Genomic DNA, 26470 nt, shown 5'->3' on the forward strand with positions numbered 1-26470 from the left:
TTCTGGTAACTTTTAGGATGTACTTTTCTTAAGTTCCTGATCTATGGTCAATTTTGTAAAAAATGCAAAGATTTGTTTTCAAAGAAAAGGCTAATATGGTCATTTTTCACAAAATTGACCATAACTCAGGAACAAAAAAAAGTACATCCTAAAAGTTACTAGAATTGAAGTTTATAAAGTTTCCTTCCTAAAAATATTTTAATAAAAAATTTCCGCGAGTTCGGGCATAGATTTTCCAGCTTTTCTTTATGAATTTCCCTAACGGTGGAAAATTTTGTGGAAAACTTTTTCCAGTTCATATTTTTTTTGGATTTTTGAGAAAATTTGCTAAAATTTTCATATAAAAACTTTGTTTCTACAATGTTTCGTTCTTGAGTTATGATTTTTCAAACAAAAGTCTTATATGGCACATCTGGACATTTTTTACAAAATTGGCCATAACTCATAAACGAAAAAAAAGTGCATTCCAAAAATTTCAGTGATTAAAGCTTATAAAATTACCTTCTCGAAAATATTTTTTTGAAAATTTTCCACGAGTTCGGGCATAGTTTTTCCGGCTTTTCTTTACGAATTTTCCCAACGGTGGAAAATTTTGTGGAAAACTTTTTCCAATTCATATTTTTTTTTTGGATTTTTGAGAAAATTTGCTTAAATTTTCATATAAAAACTTTGTTTCTACGATGCTTCGTTCTTGAGTTATGATTTTTCAAAGTAAGTAGTGTCAAGGGAAAACAAAAAATTTCCACCTGAGTTTTCCGGAAAAATAGGCGACCCTGAATTTTTCTCAATTTTTTTTATTCATATATCCATGAGCCCTGCCTGTGGAAAAAGTTTCATGAAAATCTGAGACCCTTCGGCCCAATTTGTACGATAATAAAAAAAAATCCCCAGTACTTAGTATTTTTCCCAACCAAAACTTTTGCACGATGACTTGAATGACTGTTTCATTTATTTAAACTAGTTTTCAAATTTTTCCACCAAAATTTTGTGAGTGATCTTCAAAAAATATAATATTACAATTCTTTTTTGTTAAGAACATCTGAAAACTCTTGAGAATTACCTAAACTCACTGGACTTGGACTTCTGAGAAACTTGCGGTATGAAAAAAATAACAGGTAACTGCTATTAGCCTCTTGGTAACCCAAGCAGCACAGTTGGTTTCAACTCAATAATAAAATCATCTCTTGAAACTAATCAAAGTTGTCAATTGTTGAAAATATGACTTACAATAACACTGAATACCAACGCAAAAAGCGCAAGAGACGGAGTCTGTTTGCAACATATTTAAGTTATATCGAAATTGCTGATTTGTTGCAAAATACTTAGAAGAAAAAAATGAAAACAAAAATGTCAACGAGAATCGATCCTCCGACATCAAGATCAGTAGCATTCAAAACATATGATATCTAAGCATCTTCTTTGTAAATTTTAAATAATTTTGACACCGTTGAAGAATATATTGAAGTAAGTGAATATTCCTTCCAGAATAGCTCAAAACTCTCAAATCACGATAATTTTCGATTCTTGCGTTAGAATATTTTCAAATTCACGGAGAAGATGTTTGAATACTATATCTTTCGAATGGTAGGTGCAAAATTCTTAAACATTTTTTGTTTTGATAACGGTCTCAGGCACGCCGTGTACATAATAAGTAAAGTGTAACTCAACCCTATTGCAACTGGATTAAAATAAACAATCTTCTTGCTGTCATACACGTAGTTTAGTGCAGCTTTCGCGCAACTGGGATGAATCTTCTTGAGTTGTGGGCATGGAAACTTAAATTGAATGCAAGTTGCGGATGGCTCAAATGAAAGTAATTTGAAACATAACATCAAAATCGGCATTTTGGGAGAAGTTGCAAGAGTTTGTTTGAAAAGTTACTGAGCACATCTTGATAAACCTAACTTCATTGCTATTTGCAAAGCACATTAGCAGTAAATCTCGTCGTTTCAGAAAGGTTGATAGTCAAACACGGAGTGAAATGCATGTTCTCTGGAACGGCCATGAAACTTTTTGAGCTTTTGATATTAATATGTTATCGAACTAGAACTAGATAAGTTACAGATGCTTTTATTGATACGTGCTTGAAACCGTTTTTGGGAAGCATCTCTTTGGAAGATGTTTCACGTGCTACTTGGGAATCCCTGGAAAACTCTTCAAAATGGAAACATGGAAACCATTAGAATCTTTGGAAACATGGAAACCATTAAGATCAACCACAAGAAACCTTCTTAAAAACTTCAGAGAACTTCATTGGACGCTTTAGGAATCCCTTGGGTAACGTTTGATGTATCCTGGAAACCTCTAAGGTACTCCTTGAAAATTCTTGAAGATCACTGGTAGCCTCTGGGAACCACTTAGGAACAAATGGCAAAAAAAAACTCTGAAAACCCCTCAGGTTTCCCTGGGGTCCTATAGCGACGATTTGTGAACCTTTAAATCACTCTTTGGAAAACCCTTGAAAACTAAAAAGCCATATCCATGGTCTATATAATCCTCTTGTAAGGATACTTTCAAAACTTGAAACTCTTGAAATGGAAATATGGAAAACATTAGGATCTTTGGAAATCATTCAAAAACAACCTTCTTGGAAACCTCTGGGAACCTCTGTGAATACTTCGGGAATCCCTTAGGTAACTATTGATGCACGCTCAAAACCTCTAAGGTACTCCTTGAAAACCCTTGAAGGATACTGGTAGCCTCTGGGAACCACTTAGGAACCACTGACAAAAAAAAAACACTGAAACCCTCTCAGGTTTCCTTGGGGTCCCATTGCAAAGTTTTGTGAACCTTTTAATTACCCTTTCGAAACGCCTTGAAAACCAAAAAGTCATATCCATGGTCTATATAAATCTCTTGTAAGGATTCTGTGAAATGAAACCAACGTAGAATTTTTGGAAGATATATCACATTCCAAACAATACATATTTCAAAATTGAAGAAATGCTATTTTAAGGGGGTAGGATCCGTCATTAATTTAGGAATTTTCAAAAGCAGTTTTTTCGTTCAAAATCAAGCAAATTTACAGGAAAATGTGTTCACTGTATTCTATTCTCCAACCGCAACACAGTGAACACATTTTCAACGATTAATTCTTAGTTTTGAAGAGAAAACTGCTTTTGAAGTTTCGATGATGACGATGATTACGATGACGGAGCGTTTAACGTTAAAGTGCCTACTACTACTTTTTAGCTACAGAGTTTATTTCATAAAAGTTCTATTTTCAATTAATTAATGTATTGCCCGAAAATGTTTAAGGTGAAGATGCATCGAATCCAAATCTCTTATTTTCAAGAGCACAAATCTGGAGCACCGAACATCCATTTGAAGTGAAAACTTAATTGATTGGTCAGGTGCTGGTGGTGACCAATCGATTAAGTTTTCAGCTCAAACGGATGTTCGGTTCTCCAGATTTGTGCTCTCGAAAATTAGAGATTTGGCTTCAATTTATCTTCACCTTAAAAATCACATTTTGTGCAATTTCAGAGCGGAGAGTTTAAGGGGCCTATTTTATAAATTGAGCAGATTCACGTGAACCGTTCGCAGTCCCTGTCGATCAAAGCAAGCATTATTATTATAGAAGTCACATGTCCACTCCCATAGTATAACGGTCACATAGAGTGACACTTATCGAAAGATAATTGTTTTAATTGAATTTGTTGTTAACGAATGAACTTAATATTTCGCGAAATCGGAATCATTAGATATATCCCAACTAACATTCACTCATTTAACAAACACCATTATAGCAGTTTTATTCAGCATCATGTTTAATAACATTTTAATAATTTTCATGGCCAACCTTTGTTCAGGCGTTGTTCACACAAATTTGGAGAAACTTTAAAGCATGTCGTTGAATTCCAACTTTATTTTTCAGCTTTTAAAACGTTTTACAAGAACTTAGTTCAGCTTTTATACGATTGGTCCAAAAATAATTAAACCAAAACAATATTTTTCTAGGCGCTTCAAATGTAGTGCACAATCATCATGATATAACAACCATATTTAAAAATCGCCTGGATACTGGATTCGAACTCGAGACCTTCCAATCGTCAGCGGTATGCCTTGCCATCTGCGCCATCCTAGAATTGATAATTATTTGTCCAGTGCAAAATATAAACCTCTCATAGCTGAATATTGATCATGTTTGAGCTTCTATTCGACATCGTCTAATCAACACATGGTATGCTAATTAACAACTGAACAAGCATATTATTCAGTTGCTGTTTAGTGCTGATCCAAGCTGAGTTCAGTCGGCTATTTTTAGCGCACAGTGAGAAAATTTATGTCAATGATGGTCAAAACTAATTTTTATTTACACGAAGTGAAATCAGTCTGAAATGATAAAGGTGAATATGCATCGAAGCCAAACCTCAAATTTTCAAGAGCACAAATCTAGAAAACCAGACAGCGCAGCGGTTCGAGCTGAGAACCTAATCGATTGGTCACACGCTGGTGATAACCAATCGATTAAGTTTTCAGCTTGAACGGATGTTTAGTTCTCTAGATTTGTGTTCTTGAAAATTTGAGGTTTGGCTTCGATGCATCTTCACCTCAATCTTATTTCATAATAAGTTTTAGTTTGTTCAAAACTTAAATTTGAATAATTCATCAACTTAAATTGAAATTCATTTATTTTATAAATTATTTTTGTAATTATTAATTATATTATTGATTTGTATTTTTCATAAACCTATTATGCATCAAAGAAACAGTCTTCTGTATGAATATATTTAAATCATTTGAAGTGTTCTGAGGACTATGCGCCAGAATAGAAAAATGTTCGAATACCTAGACGCGTGGGATTTTTTCCAGAAATGGCCAAGTAAATCATTTTTCTTAGATCGCACTATTCAGTTGTAAAGAAATGTAATTTCAAATGTAGTTCGCTATAGAAATTTATTTAATCAATTCTGTCAAAGAATTTTCAACTTTTCTTGTACGGAACAACATCCCGAGCAGGCGAAAAAAGCTTAGCAATAGCAAATTATAATATGGATAGCTAAAAGTGATATTAACTTTATAGATATAACATATAAAAGATATGGAAATGACATCTAAAATTACCTACATACAAAGAACAAACAAAATTTTGATGTTTTCTTCAGATCTTTTATGTCAATCAAGTCAAAATCACGCTTTGTTTGTCAGTACTTCGCTCCTACTAGGAATACTTAGCTCAAATGTTTTTTTTGTTTTTCAAAATAATCCTACATTTCTGGAGGCTGACCATGAATATCTTGTTAACAGCTATTTAAAAAGTTTTGAGAAAGCATAAGTTATAAGCTTTGAAATGCGTTCGGAACTCAACACGAATTTCTGATATTTTGTCCATTTTATGAAATTTAGCTATAGTGTGATCGCTTTTACAAGGCTTATTTATTGCTGAACAATGTGTTTGTTAATCATCATTTTGGCCTCTATTAGATCAACTGTTCTTATAATATACTGAAGCTGAGTTAGGATTTTATAAGATTCTTATTCAGCTCTTATTCATGCTTGTGTTAAACATGTGGAAATAGCTGAAGTGCGACGCAAGTAAAACGTTAGTTCGTCTTCTGAATATCCTTTTTTACATATACATTTGTTTAGTGGAATATTGGCTTTTTAATTGGGGGAAACATGTCTTGTTCAGCTTATTAGTAAAACTATCTTGACTAGTCGAATGAGAATCTTTGGAAACGTTTAATAAGTGGCGATTCAACTTTTGTTCATTCTAATGCATAACGTTGAACATTGACCTAAGTTTGTGTTAAAAAAGCATCTTCTCAGCTCTTTATAGAGCAAAATTTTTATTCAGCTGTCATTACCATTATTGAACAATAATTAAACATGCATGCTTGTTTGTGGCTCTGAATTGTTAGTTGGGATCTCATACCCTTTCTGGCTGCTCACAAACAATAGTACAATCTTGATCAAATCGCTTTTCATTTTATTCTAGCCTTAGATGGTAGAACCTAATAATCATCATCAACATGCTAAAATAAGTGAAAATTTCAAATATTATCAAAAATTTCACAGACAAAATTGTACATGAATTGAACGTATATGCACAACTTTACCATTTAGAGTTGAATACATTAGAATATATTGTTTATTTTGGTTTTTCATTATATTTTTATCAATTATTTTGTTAAATCAAGTCAAGGCCAGGACCCAGATAGCCGTCGCAGTAAACGGCAGCTATTTAGTAAGACCAAGCTGAAGGTCGTGGGTTCGAATCCCACGAGTCAAGGATCTTTTCATAAAGTTAATTTTCTCGGCTTTTCGTGGCAAATAGAGTACCTCCATACCTGTCACCACGACAGACGGTTGCGCCACTTTTCCTCCTCCTTTATATTTACATAATATCTAGTGTTGAATATCTTTCAAAAATTGAAACAAGATAATGGGCTACACTGTCCTTCTACGCCTACTTATCCCATGTTCTATATAAATCTTATGGATCGCGGGACAAATATGGGTAGAACGGCAGTAAAGTATAGTGAATGCTTGTGAATATAGTTAAAATTATTAAAACTAAGTTTAAAGTGAAATTTGATTTAATAAATGAATGATCAAAAACCTACAATTGTGTTCAGTAACTTCTCAAAATGCTGATATCATCTGGTTATAAATAACATCAACGAATTGTTTTCGTCATCCAATTCGTTTCTACACTCCTCTACATTTCCAATCAGGCATACTTGGGAAATCGGAAAGCAAATTTCCCAATCATCATTTTTTGCAAATAAAACTCCCCTAAGCTCGACACTATGCTAGAAGTGTTTCTATTTGAAAATGCAATCATTCTTCTCCACCCTAACCCATTTCGTTACTTCATTTAAAAGTCAACATCCTTTGTCGGTCCTCGGCTCCGGCTTAGTCCCCAAATGATCAACACGTGTCCTTTTTGCTGTTGGTCTACTAGTTCTATCAAAATGTCACATTTTCACCACTTGAACCGAATAAAATTGGCTGCAATCTCGAACCACACGCTTACAGGTACACACACCTGTGCCTCCCCAGTTCTCACCATTCGAAAGCTGACTAGAAAAGGACGTAAACCCAACCTTCTCGATTAATTTCCATGCAATCCACACATTCAACCACAGCTCAGGCCATTGTCGGTAGAAAACTCCATCGATCAAAGGTGAAAAGTGGCAGCCCAAACTGAACTGTACGGCACACCTATCTGTGAGGGAAATGTATGCAGAGTGGCTCACATAAGCTTTTGTGCAAACTTGCGAAGGAAAGCCAAACAAAACTGCAGCATCCATATTTCTGCCACCCATTCACATCATTCTCTGGGAAACCCTTTCACTGAAGGCTTCCACGTTCTGCAAAAACCGAAGTGGGCTTCATCACTGTGTGTTCTTTGTCCTGTTGGTTACACGGTGGAATAGGTATGGGGGAAGTTTTTCCTTAGTCAATGGCAAAGAAACCGAACGGTCTCCAGCAGGGACGCATGCCAGTGACGTAGGTAGGGAGGGGGTGTTTCTACCAGATACTGGTAACTTTTATGGCAAATTTCTAGTTTTTCTCACAATTTTTGATCATAAATGGGAATAATGGGGAACTACTACGTCGCTGTTCCTGACGCCCCTCCACATCACCCCAGGGTTTCAAAGAGTAGAAACCATTGCCTGTGCAATAGACCAAAACCAGTAATGCACACAGTAGTAGTTCGTTATACTCCGACCGACCAACCACACTTACCTTCTTCCTCCTCCTCGTCCTCTTCCTCTTCGTCTTCTTCGCCCTCGCCCCTCGTCGATACGCAGCTGGGCGTTTGGCCTATCCACTGCTTGCCACTGCAGAACAATCGATCCGTGTCCGGGGGCTGCAACTCGTAGTAGTCATCGCATTCATAGAATGCCACCAGAAAGATGTGGTCATCTTTTCTTCGCCTGCAAGAATTCCGAGCCAAACAAAATGCCATGCGAATTAATATAGATCGAACGGAAAATGGGAAGATGCACTCGATCAATTGTTGCGTGCGCTCAAAATAGGTAGAGGAATCAATTTTTTCCATAAAGGCTTATCTCTTGTTTATACCAGACATTCGAACTTATTAAGTTTTTTAAAGTTTTGTATTGAAACAAGTCCAAAAATAATATTTTTCTGTTTTTTTTTATTTTGCCAGGCCCCTTGTTTTAAACACAAATTTTGAATGATTTTTGTTTTCAGTGTGCCCTCCGGAATGTCAGATAGGAACATTTTGTGTCGAACATGGAACCCACGTGGCATTTTTGGCGACGAAATAAACGTCAAGGTTATTGTGTAAAGGTAAATCTGTAGTAGAAATTTTATAATAAATTATTTTTAGTTGAGTGGCAAAATTTGTCTAAGTGTTTTAAATACATCCTTTATCTGATAAATTAATTAATAATAGATTTTATCAAAAACTTCAAGGCTATATGAAGCCGTATTGGATTATACACAGTTTTATAACGCAAATCAGCATGAATAATTTTGTGTTTAGTGAACTACATTCAAAATATAAAATCCCTTCCATTTTATCCTACCAATTCTTTGTAACAATAATTCATTTCCTTTAAAATTTCAACCGTTTCACTTTAATTTAGCCACTTTCTAAAGAAATCATTTAAATAAATTAAAAACAGACGCTATTATGAGTACGGAAGCAAGATTTTCATTCAGTTCTGATATTTTTCTTACATATGAATTGGAAGTTTTAAGTTGACATGTATTCGGCACAAATAGCGCTTTCAACAATAAATCAATTTTCTCATACTAGCCAAAACCGGTCCTTCTACCCTATAGGAACCATACCAACCTGTTGTACTTGACTACGTAGCCATTGTCTATCTCCGGAGCATGAATCAAGCCCTGAGCCATGCAGGACAGATCCAGCTGCGAGGCCAACCCATTGTCGATGGTGGTTTCTTCCTGGATGTTTTGCAGCTTGCCGGGTTTGCGTTTCTTCTGATGGGGCTGCTGTGGGTTACCTTCGTCGGTCAGTTCTGTGGGAACGGAATGGAAAGCAATTTTATTACTTTTGGAATAGATTACTTTTGGGAAAGACATAGGCGATGCGTTGAATCTGAGCAATCTGAATGAAGTAACACTTCAATCAACGAAATAGTAAATAATCAATTACCAAATTTACGAATTCCACAACCTGCAGATAACTGCAGGTATTTCAGTGCTGTCTAATGATTCTTCTTCCTTTTTCTTGGCATTACGTCCTCACTAGGACAGCTGTCCTCTAGGCTCTAGAGCCTGCTTCTCAGCTTTCTTATGTGCAATTCCACAGTTATTAACTGAGAGCTTTCTTTGCCTTAGTTGCCATTTTCGCATTCGTATATCGTGTGGCAGGTACAATGATACGTTATGCCCAGGGAAGTCAAGGAAATTTCCATTACGAAAAGATCCTGGACCGACCGGCAATCGAACCCAGACACCTTCAGCATGGCTTTCCTTTGTAGCCACGGACACTAACCACTCGGCTAAGGAAGTCCCTCTGTCTAATGGTTATATAGCTCAATTCTTTTTATCAATTTATTTTATATCTCTCGTAATCTTGGTTTGAATGTAGGAACGAATTCATATGCTGCAATGCCATGTTTTTGCCACATATAACCGTCAAATCAAAATGTCTAGAACAATAAACATGCCGTTTTTATTTAATTTTTCATAATATTAATCTATAACATTTTTCACAATTCAATTTTTCATAACAACAATCTCTAGGGTTTTTACCGTGTTTTGTCTTGAGTTTTGGTGAGAGAAAATATTAAACTTTCAAATTGTGTTGAAGCTATTCACAATTTTAGGAACACTGCAGAAACGTGGATGGGGCTTTAAATTAAATTTAGATTATTTTAATTTGATTTATCATATACACTACCCGTCATAAATACGGACTCACTAAAATAAGTATTGCAACACTCAGCTGAATATTGAATCACCCTGAAAAGTTTAGCATCACCTCAAAACAGGTAATTTCACATTGCTATATCTCGAGATCCATACGACTTGCAAAGAAGCGATCTTCAGCAAAGTTGTTCAGGGGATCAAGGACATCCGGGAAGCGATCAGTTTAGTTCGCGATTTTGCCGCTAGGTGGCGTTAGTGAGCATGTAAAATTGAGCATTTTGAACTAGTTCTAGCTTGTGCTTCATAGGAGATAGAAAGTTCGGATTTTCGGCAAAGTTGATCAGGGGTTCAAGGACATCTGGAAAGCGATCAGTTTAGTTCGCGATTTTGCCACTAGGTGGCGCTAGTGAACATGTAAAATTGAGCATTTTGAACTAGTTCTAGCTTGTGATCCATAAGAGATAGAAAGTTCGGGTCTTCGGCAAAGTTGCTCAGTGGTTCAAGGACATTCGAAAAGGGAACAGTTTAGTTCGCGATTTTGCCGCTAGGTGGCGCTAGTGAGCATGTAAAATTGAGCATTTTGAACTAGTTCTAGCTTGTGATCCATAAGAATTTGCCACTAGTGAGCATGCATTCAAAAATGAAGTGTCACATGACATGAATCATTTGGATATAAAGGGAATCATATCTGAATAAATTGAACAAGAATGTAATCGGTCCTGAATTACTTGTGCATGAAGTGAATATTACATTAAACACTTGACTATGAAGTGAATTAGACATGAATCACATGAAGTGATTCTCACCTGAAACACTTGAATATGAAGTGAATTGGACATGAGTCTCTTGGATATGGAGCTAGTCAAATCTGAAACACTTGAATATAAAGTGAATGAGACCTGAATGCCTTGAATTTGCTTCAAAAACCAAACATCAATCACTTGGATATTGAACTTATCAAATCTGAAAAACGTACATAAAGTGATTCAAATCACTTCAACTTCCAAATGTCAAAGGATTTCTGAACAGCATTCTGGAAATTCTATCTTATCAAATTCATAATGTTTAGGTACAGTAATCCCTCCAGAGTAAACTGTTTTCTGGATGCCCTTGACTTTCCGAACAACTTTGCCGAAGACTCAAACTTTCTATCTCATCTGGCTCGAAAGATAGTATTTGTTTCATATATTTAATTAAACATGCGTACTAGTGTAACTTAGTGGCAAAATTAGGAACCAAAAAATTTGATATTTGGATGTTCTTTTTTTTATTTTTGTTCTTTACTTACTTAAGACTCGAACTTTTTATCTCTTGTGGATCGCAAGCTAGAACTAGTTCAAAATGCTCAGTTTTACATGCCCACTAGCGCCGCCTAGCGGCAAAATCTCGAACCAAACTATCTGTCTTCCAGATGTCCTTGACTTTCTGAACAACTTTGCCAAAGACTCGAACTTTCTATCTCATGTGGATCAGAAGTTAGAACTAGTTTGAAATGCTCAATTTTGCATGCTCACTAGCGCGACCTAGTGGCGAAATTTACAACCTAACTGTTTGTTTTCCGGATGTACTTGGCCTTCTTAGCAACTTCGTCGACGACTCGAACTTTCTATCTCTTATGGATCACAAGCTAGAACTAGTTTGCAATGCTCAATTTTGCATGCTCACTAGCGCCACCTAGCGGCAAAATCGCGAACTAAACTGATCGCTATCCAGATGTCCTTGAGCCCCTGAGCAACTTTGCCGAAGACCCGAACTTTCTATCTCTTATTGATCACAAGCTAGAACTAGTTCAAAATGCTCAATTTAACATGCTCACTAGCGCCACCAAGCGGCAAAATCGCGAACTAAACTGTTCGCTTTCCGGATGTCCTTGAACCCCTGAGCAACTTTGCCGAAGACCCGTACTTTCTATCTCCTATGGATCACAAGCTAGAACTAGTTTGAAATGCTCAATTTTACATGCTCACTAGCGCCACCTAGCGGCAAAATCGCGAACTAAACTGATCGCTTCCCGGATGTCCTTGAGCCCCTGAGCAACTTTGCCGAAGACCCGAACTTTCTATCTCTTATGGATCACAAGCTAGAACTAGTTCAAAATGCTCAATTTTACATGCTCACTAGCGCCACCTAGCGCCAAAATCGCGAACTAAACTGTTCGCTTTCCGGATGTCCTTGAACCCCTGAGCAACTTTGCCGAAGACCCGAACTTTCTATCTCCTATGGATCACAAGCTAGAACTAGTTTGAAATGCTCAATTTTACATGCTCACTCGCGATACCTAGCGGCAAAATCGCGAACTAAACTGATCGCTTCCCGGATGTCCTTGAGCCCCTGAGCAACTTTGCCGAAGACCCGAACTTTCTATCTCTTATGGATCACAAGCTAGAACTAGTTCAAAATGCTCAATTTTACATGCTCATTAGCGCCACCTAGCGCCAAAATCGCGAACTAAACTGTTCGCTTTCCGGATGTCCTTGAACCCCTGAGCAACTTTGCCGAAGACCCGAAATTTCTATCTCCTATGGATCACAAGCTAGAACTAGTTCAAAATGCTCAATTTAACATGCTCACTAGCGCCACCTAGCGGCAAAATCGCGAACTAAACTGTTCGCTTTCCGGATGTCCTTGAACCCCTGAGCAACTTTGCCGAAGACCCGAACTTTCTATCTCCTATGGATCACAAGCTAGAACTAGTTTGAAATGCTCAATTTTACATGCTCACTAGCGCCACCTAGCGGCAAAATCGCGAACTAAACTGATCGCTTCCCGGATGTCCTTGAACCCCTGAGCAACTTTGCCGAAGACCCGAACTTTCTTTCTCTTATGGATCACAAGCTAGAACTAGTTCAAAATGCTCAATTTTACATGCTCACTAGCGCCACCTAGCGGCAAAATCGCGAACTTAACTGTTCGCTTTCCGGATGTCCTTGATCCCCTGAACAACTTTGCTGAAGATCGCTTCTTTGCAAGTCGTAGGGATCTCGAGATATAGCAATGTGAATTAACCTGTTTTGAGGTGATGCTAAACTTTTTGGGGGTGATTCATTATTCAGCTGAGTGTTGCAATACTTATTTCAGTGAGTCCGTATTTATGACGGGTAGTGTATGTAATATTTTGTTTGTAAAATATAAACTAAATAACTTATTTTGAAGCAATTGAAATGCTTCTTAACACTTCAGTCGTCGCGCTGTTGTATTTTGTACAACAGTGGTGAAAAAACCTCGCTCATCGTACACAGCATCAGCGTGGTGGTTCTGGCGGTGGCAAACCGCGCGACGACTGAAGGGTTAATAGCCTCAGGGCTGGATTTTCGTCATTTTGTTAATATTGAGCATCTACGATACATGGTAGATGTCAAGTCATATACGATTCAATAAGGTTTGACTTCTTCTTATGCAATTATTCAATTGGAGTTTTCAAACAAAGCATGTTCTGTTGGACAAGATTGGCCCATCCTTCAACGATCGGGAGTTGCTCTGGCCACGTCCTAGCAACAACTGGAATTTGTGATTAGTTGAAAACGTACTTAAGAGAGTTGCAGAGACTTCTCCTTTTTTATAAGATATGGCTTAAAAGATCCTGTTCCAAGGGGTAGGGGAAGAGGTCCAGCAAAACTAAGCAATCTGTAGGATACTTGTTTTTAATTAATCATGATTCGTGGTTTACGGCTAACCATCCGAGTGGATGTTTGACAACTACCGAAAAACTGAACATTACATATACTTTGCATTTGCCCATTTAATCCGAATGCAAAGTAGGTGTATGAAATGTTTAGTTTTTCGGTAGTTGTCAATCTGTAGAAGATTTTGTTGCCACAACGGCCTGATAGACTTACATGGTTATTTCACTCTTGCATTGGTCAAATGTTCTGACGTGTTTGAGTGAAGGAAACGATTTGGAAAATTATCTGTAATAACTGTGTTGGTTTTCCAGTGACAGTTGGTGACAGGTTCCCTTAGCTTTTGGGAGCTAATCTAAGGCAGCTGTCTCCTCTCTCTCAGTTATTTAATATTATTTTTACTCAACAAAAAACTACAACTTAAGTTAGTTTATTGCCAGTCTATTTGTTATCTAACGTAAAGTTCCAAACGCAATGATAGCGGAACGGCAACGGAAAATGGAATCGGATCACCAGAGTGAATCACACCATCCTGACTGAGCTGTCAACGAACGAAAGTGAACCAAGTCTGGATCGATAAGCATGCTACAGTATATTCTGGCGAACTGTTTCCGCCAAGGTTTTTATAATGATATGTTTACCGATCTAAGCAGTCAGTAGGTGCGCAGTGTGGTTAGCTGCGGGAAAGGTGGAAGTGACAGCTGGCGAGTTGGCTAGCTGGCGGGTTTGTGTAGATTGTTTTTCACTCTACCGTTTCTATGAGGTTGATAGGGCATGTTTACCCCAGCAAACACATATACAATGAAGTGAAAATTTTCTTTAGAAATGACCAGCTGCTTTGTCGCGAATCAAATTTTCGTCGATTCCACGGAATTCCGGTGTTTTGAGTTGCAGGAAAATTGCTTACAAACTTGACTAGTTGGTTAACAATTGCATGTAATACATGTAAATGTGGAAATTTAGAAAAGTTCTGCGGCTGAGAGCCATCCACAATCGACGGTCCACCGATGGAAAAGAGGATGTGCCACGGTGTTGCTGTCTGACGGTGACGGTTGTATTCTTGTAACTTTAACTCGTAAGTTCATAGTAATTCTACTATCAGTGTATTTACAGTGAAGACAGTAAAAGAAATTCAGATACTTTGCCACATATACCACACAGATATTGGTGTACAAGAAACATTCTATACCTACTTTGTCACGCCATGAAACTCCAAACAAAACTCCAAACAACCAAAACAAACTTGCCAGCTGTCTCTTGGTATTTCAAAATGGCGGAATGGGAAATCTAACACATTGGACTACCTCCCTTCTAGATACCTTGGTTTCTGCTTTCCGTTGCCGTTCCGCTATCATTGCGTTTGGGCCTTAAAGCTTAAAGACGATGGTGGTGCTGTTCTAGATTGGCGATTAGTGCATCCTTGTCGAAATTGGTAGTAATAAGTTTAGAAAAAGATCACCACAATCATTTTACTGTCAAATTTGGTAATTCAAAGCACAGAAAACCGTATCAAGTATTCATTTCAATTTCAATTCAATTGATCAGCTTGCCCCGCTTCCTTGTAGTTATTCTTACAAATATGGCGTAATGCAAAGGACATTTATGATATTATCGATTTAATACTCTATATTACATTTATTGAAATTCTAACTAAACAAACTAAAACTATTAATGATTTTTGACAAAATCATATTGATTGATAGGAGTCTGCAATCAACTTTCATTACGAACCTATAAGAATGCTCCTCATAGCTCTTAAACGTCAATACTGTGCATTAATATGATAAAATTGTGTATTATCCTGAGAAAACTGCAATTTTCATTTCAAATTTGTAAAATATTTTGTCTAAGAAAATTATTCCGTTTTTGTCAACTGAAAATCGCCGATCGTGTTGATAAAAACGGAACATACTGATAAACTGTACTGATGAATTCCATCCAGAATGAGTCGAAAAAAATAAAAATCGTGCTCGATAGTCTTCGATTTGGATTATATTTTGCTCATGTTTTTGGTATGGTAGAATAAGTGTTTGGCCTTTGAGAAAAAAATACACGCTGAAAAAATATTTTATGTTTTTTTCATGAAAAATTCAAATATAAAACTTAAATTTTAAATGACACAAAAACCCCATTTTTAATATTTTTTTTAAATTTTAACCATATAATCTTGATAGTGTACAGATGTTTAGGACAAAATTTCATGATGAAGAAATTATCAATAAAAAAGTTTTTCTAATAAAAACTCTTGGTCGATTTGAAAAAAAAAATGTCAAAATTTATACGTTCTGATGATACAATAAGAATCTTGAAATGATTCTTACCCATAATGACTATATGGATAATTTCACTAGAAGTAGCCGTTTTCGATTTATACCGAGTTAAAAGCAAAAAATATTATTTAAATACTAAAATAGGCAATTTTTATTAGTTATTCATGATTCTCCATCAAGTAAAATAAGTAAGAGGTAAGAAATGAGGTCTATACTCAGGAAAACGCATTATTATTGATGGAAAATCGCGAATAATTAATGAAAATGACCTAATTTAATATTTAAACAATATTTTTTGCATTAAACTCGATATAATTAGAAAATGAGTACTTCTAGAGAAATTATTCATTTAATCATTATGGTTCAGAATCATTTCATGATTCTAATTGTAACATCAGAACCTATTTATTTTGACAAAAAAAAAACAATTTTGAAAGATCTATCAAAAGTTGTAAGTAGAAAAACTTTTTTGATAATAATTTCTCCATCATGAAACTTTGTCCCAAACATCTGTATACTATCAAGATTCTATCGTGAAAATTTAAAAAATATTAAAAATGGGGCTTTTAAGTTTTATTTTTGAATTTTTCATGAAAAACATAAAATATTTTTTCAGTGTATATTTTTTCTTGTAGGCCTAACGGTTCACTACAACTTCTTCATAAAACATTTTTCTCTAAAATTAACAGTTTCAGAGTTAGAATTTTACAAATAAGTTGCATGCCAAAATGTATAGGCCATTTTCATAAGTTATTCTCGAGTCAAAATGATTGATTTTGATTGATATTGTATCATACCAAAAACATGTGCAAAATTTACTGCAAATCGAAGATGGTCGAGTTCTGTGACTGACCGATTTGACATGGAATTCGTCTACTGTCAATGAAACGTTTCAGAATCTTGAAATCCAATGGTTATACAATCAAAGAGCGCCTTGATTCATCTGACAAATGGTAATGAGAAAACTCCAAACAAACAATAATTTCCCTTTTTTTTCTTATGAACGGTTGCGAAAAATTGCTGAGAATTAAAGGAAGGACATTAGAAAACTAGGGCAAATAATGATAACCAATAGGGAAAGCTAAGTAATTTAGAAATGTGTACAGCGCATTACCATGTGAGGTATGCGTTGTTCATAAAGTGTCCATTAACTTTGGTCTAGAGTTTTGTTAACGTCGTTCAACCGTGAACATATAACCTCCGTGAACAAGTGTATGGAATGAGGTTTGGTTTTACAATTGTCTAAGAGGTTAGGTTAGGTTGACACGTCAAATAGCGTTTGAAGGCGAAATGCTGCAGATCGGGCTGTCTCTTCAGAACGGATTACAACCAAAGAAACATTAGAAATTGAGTTTCAGTTTTTTCAGCTGTAATATGCTTGAGAGTGACTTATTCAACTCTCAATCCAGAAAAATGTTTGTTTGGATGAGTGAAAATATCCGATGATCCGGAGCTAGCTGCAAGTACCCTTCGAATTATTTCTGAAGGTGCATTTCGTCAAACCATACTGCACATGCAACTTGGTCGTTTCTGGTAAAATTTTGGTGAGCCAACAGCTGTTAAACTCCTCCAGCTTGACAAATAGGCGGGACAATGAGTGCCTGTATTTTAATGATTAGAATTTCCAAAATGAACCTAAAAAGAGAAATCTAAAACATTTTATTGGATCAGAACAACAACTTTCCAATCGAATGGTTGACGTTCTCAGCGGATAACTAGATCATTAATCTCACATTTGACATTTGAAAAGGAATATTTCATGCGAAATATTTCATTGCTAAAGATACGCAGAATTACGTTTTACGCAGCTTTAAGTGAATACCCCTACTGACGTTCCATTCAACTTCGATCTGGATTCGGATTTCATTAATTGAATTAAAAAAAGTGCTTTTTTAAACTAACTCTTTCAAATGTACCGAAGAAAACGATTTTCTGTTTCAGCGACTGTTTTTATCAAATTACCTCTATAAATGATGTTTTGTCAAATAATTAGCATTTTTGAATGTTTTGAGTGAAAATTGTACTTTTGGCCAGCATTTGTATGGGATGCGGCCACTGTGCGGTGTCTTTATAATTGTAATTTGTATTTTACAGATCAAGTTTATTACCAGAGTAGCAATTTAAAATTTAAAACAAAACAAGCAATCAGAAGAAGTCCAAGATAATGGAGGAACCTTGACTTCAATATAAATAAACTGAAAATAACTGCGTTCTTCATATGAATTAAAACGATCAACCGAATATCACGGATTTTCCTGAATTTTGCGTCGAAAGCCAAATTTTTCGACTTCTACGAAACCGCGAATTTCCTTAGTCCCTAGTTGTAATTGTCCTGCAAAGTAGCTTTAATGGCACTTTTAAAATTCCAAATTTGTTCCGGCCTAATTGCAAGAAATTAACGTTTTTCATTATTTTCCATGCGTTTTGACAGTTCTCGACTATTGTATAACTTTTTTCACTAGTGTTGGATTGTTTTGCAGTCTTCGGCAATATTGTTAATCGTAAATACCCATCCAGATCTGTGTTCAGAATTTTTAAAGATGACAATTGGCGACCTCTGGCGATTTTTCTTTGCAAAAGAAAGACTTTGAACGGCTTGAGTATAATTTCACTTTGAATTTGACTTTGAACGGACTTTGAGTATAATTTCACCAATTGAGCTGAAATTTTACACAGTTGTTATGGGATCGTAAAGCAATTCAAACAGAGGACAAGAGCGAGAATCTAAATTTTCCATATGACCGTGTACCAGGCTAATGTCCATTTCCATGGTATTTTTTTCCAAATTTAGGACCACTTCCTCCCCCCTAGTGGTAATTTGTCCACACGAAAATTTTAAAATGTATGTGAACCGTGGTAAATGGCCAGACATCCCCTTCCCCCTTAAATGACCACGTGGTTTATGGACGACCTCTAATATTGTTCGGATCACCAGCCCTGTCGTCGTAAAATTTGAGCTTCTTAGTCGTCCCTTTTTGAGGAGGGCGTTGCTATACCCCAGAGGGTGCTTCTACTCCCAGGCACTAATGATGTCGTCTCATAAGAAATATCACAAATATTTTAATGTTTAGGAATCAACTGTGATGGAGGTTACGTTGATATGGGATTTCGACTTTCAGTGTATATAGAGCATAAACGGAAAATTCGAAAACCCTTAGTAACATTTTAATATATAAAAATTACAAATATCACAAATATTTTAAGTTACATTCCTTACAAATGAAAACCAATATGCATTTGCACGTATTTGTTTTGGGTTCCATTTCTATTAATATATTGCACAAAGAGATCAAGTATCAAGAGATGATGGGCTTAAACATTATTTAGTTGAAAAAATTGCTGATGTAAAAAATGAATGTTATTTTGTCCTTGTATTCATTGAATCAACCTTAACAATGCCTACTGTGACTATTTCCTAGAGTCATACACCTAATACTATTACGATGTGCCCTTTAAATAGAAATCTCAATCCATGAAATAAACTCAGTCTTGTAGAACCTATCACTCAGTGTAAAACGAATCATATAGTGACAATCTAAAAACCACAAAGAACCGTTTATTTAGAAAGGTTTTTGTGTCTCCCTCAAACTTCAAAACTTTTCTCATGTTCAGCATTTCACTTTTAAAACAATATTTTGTTATTGCATTTCGCTTTTTAAACAAAATTGTGAAAAATTAAAGCAAATTGATGCAAAAGTTTTCCAGTAACGTCAATTTATGTTTCTGGTACTATTCTACCCGTGTAAAGCTCTTCCAAAGTTAAAAGCATAATTTTGACAATACAACTTAATTGTATGATTTTTTTATTACTTGATATTGCATTTCTTTTTGTTTGATAAATTGACTAAGAACAAAATGGCATTGTACAAAATATGATGTTTGCATTTAATAAGAAAATCGTTCATTCGTTAAATATTGTTGTAGGTACTGCTTTTTCTATCTTTTTGATGCTGATCTCAGAATTCAAAACAAAGCGCTAAAGGTGAATCACGTTTTTCTGATAAAATTCAAGATGGAGCCAAATTCAAAAAAGGTCGCCAAAATTATTTTAAATTAGACTACAACTTTCCTCCATGACATGCCCTAAGATTGCTTCGTGTTTCAGGGAATATATGAGAAGAAAATACGTGAAGAAATACATAGAATTTTTCAAAAACTGAGCTTTTTTGCCAACTGTCAAGCTAGGATCAAGCAATTTGAGTCAACCAAAATGCTTCTCCTCTAGTTTTATAAAATTCAAGCAAAATACGACGCAAACTGTAATTCCAATTCTATATGCCGATGGTAACCGCGTTTCAACGATTATTACTCAACCGGTCCTTGCAGTCAGGAGGGATTAGGGGAAGGAATGTTAGTGTGTAACCTTTGCTATTTGGAGACCGTGTTTGCCTCTGCATCTTCACAAAGGTTACTGGGAGGGATGTTTGTTAATGGGGAGGATCGTTGGGGACAGGATTCACTTTGATAAACGATTAGACCATGATAGATAATTATTTGTGAGATATAAACATGCTTATTGGGTCAATGTACCAATAGCCGCATAGCTAAGAACAAAAATTCGTATAAAATCGAAAAATAAAGCTAGCGGCATTATTTTTACATCATCTGATAGCTTTTTATCTTGGTTTTGTGGAAAAAACATGAAAACTACGAAAACTCAGATGTTTGTATTTATTATCGCGTGTACCACTATAGGAATACATGTGCCTATAGTAGCACTATTAATTTCTGTTCCTATAGTAGCACTAGCATCACGGCATTGGCAAAATACTTCTCGAAACCGTATTTTTACAAAATTTCTATATGTTTTCTACAAAGTGTGGATCAAAAGCATTTGTTTGATGTAGAAAAGTTTTTAATTCATAAATTCTTTCGTATAATAAAAAATAGTTTCTCTCAGTAGTTCTACTATAGGAACAATAGGTTTACTATAGGCTCAAGGGAGCTCAAATGTTAAGCAAAACTAATTATTTCGATCATTTTTTGAACAAAATCAAACTGTTAATTAATGGTACTTAGATAAATAGCTCCTGACCTTCATGTCAAAAAATTTTTTGGAAAGATATATAGCAAAACGGCCGTAAAAATCCACTAGTGTGACTATAGGGGACTGTCCACTAAGGGAACACCGACCCTATGTAAATATAATATTTTCATTTGATATGAACAATATCTATGTAGAGAAAAATTATGCCGACACTTGAGGTGACGAACCTTTCAAAGTTTGTTGAATAAAGTGAATCTTTCGCACGTCTACACTTGTAGTGTCGAACCATTCATAGTATTTTTTAATTACAAAAATAAAGGTTAAAAGAAAAAGGAGTTTTGAAAAAAAAATAGACATAAATAATTTATGAGTCATAGTTTATGTCGACACTCACAGTGACGAAACTTTCAAAGTTTGTTGAAAACTCATATTTACGTCTCAACTTTGTAACAATTGAAGGTGCAGTCATGCATATTTTATAGATTAGAAATAGTAGCATGAAACGAGCTCACCAATTGGTCCGTCATCCTAGAGCAGCAACAATCCACTTTCAGCTTCACTTGTTGCTCGGCTATATAAAAGCACTCAGAGAAAATAGGCGCGCGACCCGAGAGGGAAAACAACTGACGACTTATCGGGCTTTCTTGACGCACTGCCCAGGAGCAAGTGTCAACGCCGAAAGATCAAAAAGAACTAATCGAACGCGGCACTTTTTCACTTTACTCGACCGATGCGCGACATGTTTGATCCTGCCCTCATCGCCGGCCCCCGCAGGAGCAAGCGTCAAGGATCAAACACAACTCTTGATTATGAAATTTATTACTGTCACATGAAAATTATTAGTCCAGAATAAACAAGGGTATGAACTGACTGTCCTAAGAACATATAAGTCAAACTTCGAGAGTGGTCTTGGGCTTCTTAATAATCACGTGCTTTTATCGAGATAATTTAACTAACAATTTCTTTAACAATACCGAATATTAGGGATCAAGCGCATACAGCCCTGTTGGCAAAAGCTTTTATATAGTTATATCCATTTAATTAAGGGATTGTGCTACTTTTCCCTAAATATTAATTTCCCAAATGTCTTTTTCTCGAGCGCCAGACCCTTGAATGGCTGTTCTCGGAATATCCCGTTTCACAACTTCCCGCATTTCAGGGTAGTGAACGGACCAGTCATCTGGTACGCACACTGTCACTGAGAACTACTTTTGTACCTTCATGAATTGCATCACTTCTCGAAGAGACAAATTATTCGGAAAAATGGCATTCGAGGAAAACGGTTATTCGGGGAACTCTCATTCACGAAAACGACATTCGAGAAAAGTAGTACAATCGTTTGATAAATGGTATACACAAATTATATGAGACAAAATATAGATATTATAAGCAACATATAGAACGGAAAGAACTAACCAATATAATAAATAAATTGCTCGGCATACACAATAAGCTGATCAACATTGATTCTGATTGCTTCGCTCGTTCCCGCTAGAGCAGACGACGCAACTAAAGGACCAAATACTACTCTTCACTTGATATACATTAGTTAAGGTCATAAAGCCAACAAAATTTAATTGGTTTCCTAGAGGGCGTTAAGTTGCAGCTTACCTACGTGAAACAAGGTTTAGGGCGTTGATACAGATTAAAAAAAAAATGATTGATTTTTACAGCGCATTACAATTTAATTCATTAATATGAACTTTTCTGCTGAGAGTTCGACTGTATTTTCAATGATTGATGAAATATCGGCAACGCAGTCTTTTCTGTTAAAAACGAGTTTTATTATTTAACCCGACGTTTCGACGCTGGTATGGCGTCTTCTTCAGGGGAAAAATGATACGTTCGTTTTGTGTCTAGGGTTATGGCTAACTTTAACTGTCAAGTGTAATAATTTTTGGTACATGACTCAACTGAAATGAACTTTAGGATATTTCAAGCTATTTTTTGAAACAATTTGCGCGCTTTATCTGTAGAATTCTTAGTTGGACCTTCACTGTTATTTGTTGCAACGGTTTTCTCTTGCAAGAGAAGGTCCAACTAAGAATTCTACAGATAAAGCGCGCAAATTGTTTCAAAAAATAGCTTGAAATATCCTAAAGTTCATTTCAGTTGAGTCATGTACCAACAATTATTACACTTGACAGTTAAAGTTAGCCATAACCCTAGACACAAAACGAACGTATCATTTTTCCCCTGAAGAAGACGCCATACCAGCGTCGAAACGTCGGGTTAAATAATAAAACTCGTTTTTAACAGAAAAGACTGCGTTGCCGATATTTCATCAATCATTAATATGAACTAAAGTTAAATTACTGCAGGATATTGATAGATCTTGGAATTTTGAATTAATGTCTTTAAGGGCGTTGAGATGTACCTGATCTTCATAGGATAAGGTCAAATTACTCCAGGGCGTTGATATTGCTCAGTATGCATGCACATTTTAACATGCAATAATTTAACTTCAAAGAGTTAATATGCGTCTACATGAAACAAGATCAATTACTATATAGCTTGACAATTTCGATTGATGCCACACAGGGCATTAAGATGCACCTGATTAATGTGAAATAAGGTCAGATTACTATAGGACAAGCTTGGAATTTTCGATTCATGCCCACAGATCGTTAAGTTGCACCTGATCCATATAGAATAAGGTCAAATTACTCAAGGGCGTTTCAGTTTGGAATATTCAATTGATGTCCTAAACGGCGTTTAGATGCACCTGACCTACATAAGATAAGCTTGAATTATTCCAGGGCGTAGAAAAGGCTAGAATTTCAAATTGATGTCCTAGACAACCTTAAGATGTACCTAATGTACGTGAGAAAGGAAAAAATGATCCAGAGCATTGATATATCTTGACAATTTCGATGACATCCATCAGAGAGTTGAGATGCACCTGATCTTCATAAAAAAAGTCGAATAACTCCAGGGCGTTGATACTGCTAAGACATTTCAATTGATTTTCAACAGGGCGTAAATATGCTCCAGATCTCGCAAAGATTAATATGGAATAAAGTCAAACTACTTCAGACCGTTGATATAGCTTGCTCGATTCATGTTATACAAAGCGTTCAGATGTTTCTGAACTACCTGAAATAAGGCCAAATTTCTACAGGGCGTTGCTTAAGCTTGGAATTTTTGATTGATGTCCTACAAGGCGTTGAGATGTACCTGGTCTACATAGAATAAGGTCAAATTACTCCAGAGCGTTGATTCAGCATGGAATTTTAAATTGATGTCCTACAGGGCATTAATATGCACCTGATCTCAGATTTACGTGATACAAGGTCAAATTACTGCAGGGCGTCAATACAAATTGGAATTTTCAATCAATACAGGGCATTGAGGTGCACCTGATCTACGTAATACAAGGTCAAATTAGTGGAGGTCGTTTATACATCTTGACATTTGTCCCCCCGTTAAAATGCAACTTATTTACATGGAACAAGGTCAAATTACTCCAGGGCGTTATTAAATCTTGGCATATTCGATTGATATCCTACAGGGCGTAAAGATGCATTTGGTCTACGTAAAATTAGGTCACATTACTCCAGGGCGCAGTTAAAGCTTGAATTTTCAATTGATGTCCTACAGGCGTTGAGATGCATTTGATCGATATGGGATTAGGTTAAATTACTCCAGGGCGTTGATAGAGCTTGGAGTTTCTATCGACGTCATACAGGGCGTCAAGATGCACTTGATTTACATGGGATGAAGTCAAATTAATCCAGGGCGTTTATGTAGCTGATCTATATGAAACAAGTTCAAATTACTCTAGGGTGTCGATACAGATTGTAGTTTTCAATCAATGCAGGGCAGGGATTTACTTAAGACAAGGTCAAATTAGTCAAGGGCATTTATACAAATGTTAAGATGTCCCTCAGAGCGTTAAGATGCAACTGATTTACATGGCATGAGTCCAAATTACTCCAGGGCGTTGATAATGCTTGGAACATTCAAGTGATGTGGGGCGTAAAGATGAACTTGGTCTACATAAGGTGAGGTCAAGTTACTCCAAGGCGTTGATAAAGCTTGAAATTTTAATTAATGTCATACAGGGTGTTAGGATGCTACAGATCTATATTGGGGCAAATTACTCCAGGGCGTTGATACTGCTTGGAGTTTTCGATTTTGATCTACGTGGAATAAGGTCAAATTACTCTAGTGCGTTGATAAAGCCTGGAATTCTCAATCGATGTTCTACAGGCCAATAGATTTGGTGAAATTAGTCTAGGGCGTTGATACAGCTCGTAAATTTCATTTGAATTTCTACAGGGCGGTAATATGGCCTTGATATATATGAAATTCTATGCAAACAGGTTTAAATAACTCCAGAGCGTTGGTAGGTACAGGTTGGAAATTTCGATTGATATCTTATGGGGCGTTAAATTGTTGTTGATTTCGCGCATTATTTTTTATGTCTTCGGGTGAAAAATTCTAAAAAAAAATCTGGGAATAGCTTCTTAGTCGTCAACTAAGCGTGACTAAGCAGGACGACAGGGCTGCGGATCGCTAAAATTTGCAGTCACATTGGACGTCTTTTACAAGAATGACGTATTTTTAAGTTCAAATATCATCAAATTTTGTCATTTTGATTTTTTTTATATCGAGTATTTTGCTAATCACATGTAAAAAAAAATAAGCCATATGTAATATAGTTTTTTTTTCTTAGTGTGTTTCATAATAAAATAAATTTTGACAAAATGAGAAATATTTCACTTTTATTTAATTTTGAATTTTTTTGTAAGTGTTGAACTTGTGCTTATTTCATTCAACCACATTAAGGCTTAAAAAGATATATGTCGCTACAGAAAGTCGCTCAGTTGTTGGAATTAAAAGTTGTAAAATTCCCTCACCAAACCAATTTTGCCTTTTTTAAACCACATTTTCTTTGATGTTTGACGAAAATCCAATAATAGATTTATTTAGATGTCTACTTGGCACAGTTTAAATCAGAAATAAGCTTGCTCAGAATAAAAAGTTCAACGTAACATTATTTTTTTTTAAAGATTGACCAACATATATCTAACTTTAAGATTTTTGTAGGAATCGAAGGATCGACTTACGCTTGTAAAAAAATCCGGATGTCAAGTGAAGTGGTAATAAACACCTGCTCTAATCATCTAGCATTCGAAATGGTGCCATCACTACAAGACTGTTCATACTGAATATTGAATGGTTGTTGTGGAATATTTCGATTCGGATTTCAAGAACTGAGATTTGAAAAAACAAAATAAGTATTTGGGTTTTTACCAAAACAGAAGATTCTCTCACAGTCAATATTTCTATTTGGAGTATACCCTAACACCTGTTCATGATCTTGATTATGGTTTGGGAAGATGCCAAACTTTTACTAAATTGAATTAATACGAAAAAAAACTAAGATTGTGCACCCAATCCATAGCTATCGAATATTTGCAGAATAAATCTCTTCTACCGTGAAAAACCCAGGTATATTATTCGACTTACTTTCTGAACGGCATTTTACTACACTGCAAACAATTGTTGAACGGAAATTGAATTCACGTAGATATTGTGATATACTGTTTTGTGGGTGGAGCCTAAAGCGAAATGCCATAATCGAGAAATGGCATGCCTAGTCAACCAATTTAGCATAGCAGTTTTACGGTTAGGTACTAATTAAAAAAATGCTATCTGGGAAATCCATGTTGCATTTTTTGATAAAGTGGAAATTGAATTCGTATCGGTCGATACTTCTTAACAATGAACAAGCGTTATGAAAACTCTCAGGCATTGCAAAGTTT

The 26470-nt window shown here is 35.8% G+C and overlaps 1 protein-coding gene across 1 annotated transcript in view; it reads right to left on the reverse strand.

Annotated features, from left to right (window-relative positions):
* The window catches only part of LOC5579245, a 253072-nt gene that overhangs the window by 107845 nt on the left and 118757 nt on the right, over window positions 1-26470 (reverse strand). The window contains exons 3-4 of the mRNA XM_021843826.1: window positions 8780-8966; window positions 7699-7889 (exon numbers count right to left, since the gene is read on the reverse strand). Coding sequence (XP_021699518.1) covers window positions 7699-7889; window positions 8780-8966 — 378 coding nt within the window. The remainder of the gene's footprint in view (window positions 1-7698; window positions 7890-8779; window positions 8967-26470) is intronic.

Source organism: Aedes aegypti, chromosome 2 (assembly GCF_002204515.2).
Source record: "Aedes aegypti strain LVP_AGWG chromosome 2, AaegL5.0 Primary Assembly, whole genome shotgun sequence".
Lineage (NCBI taxonomy): Eukaryota > Metazoa > Arthropoda > Insecta > Diptera > Culicidae > Aedes > Aedes aegypti.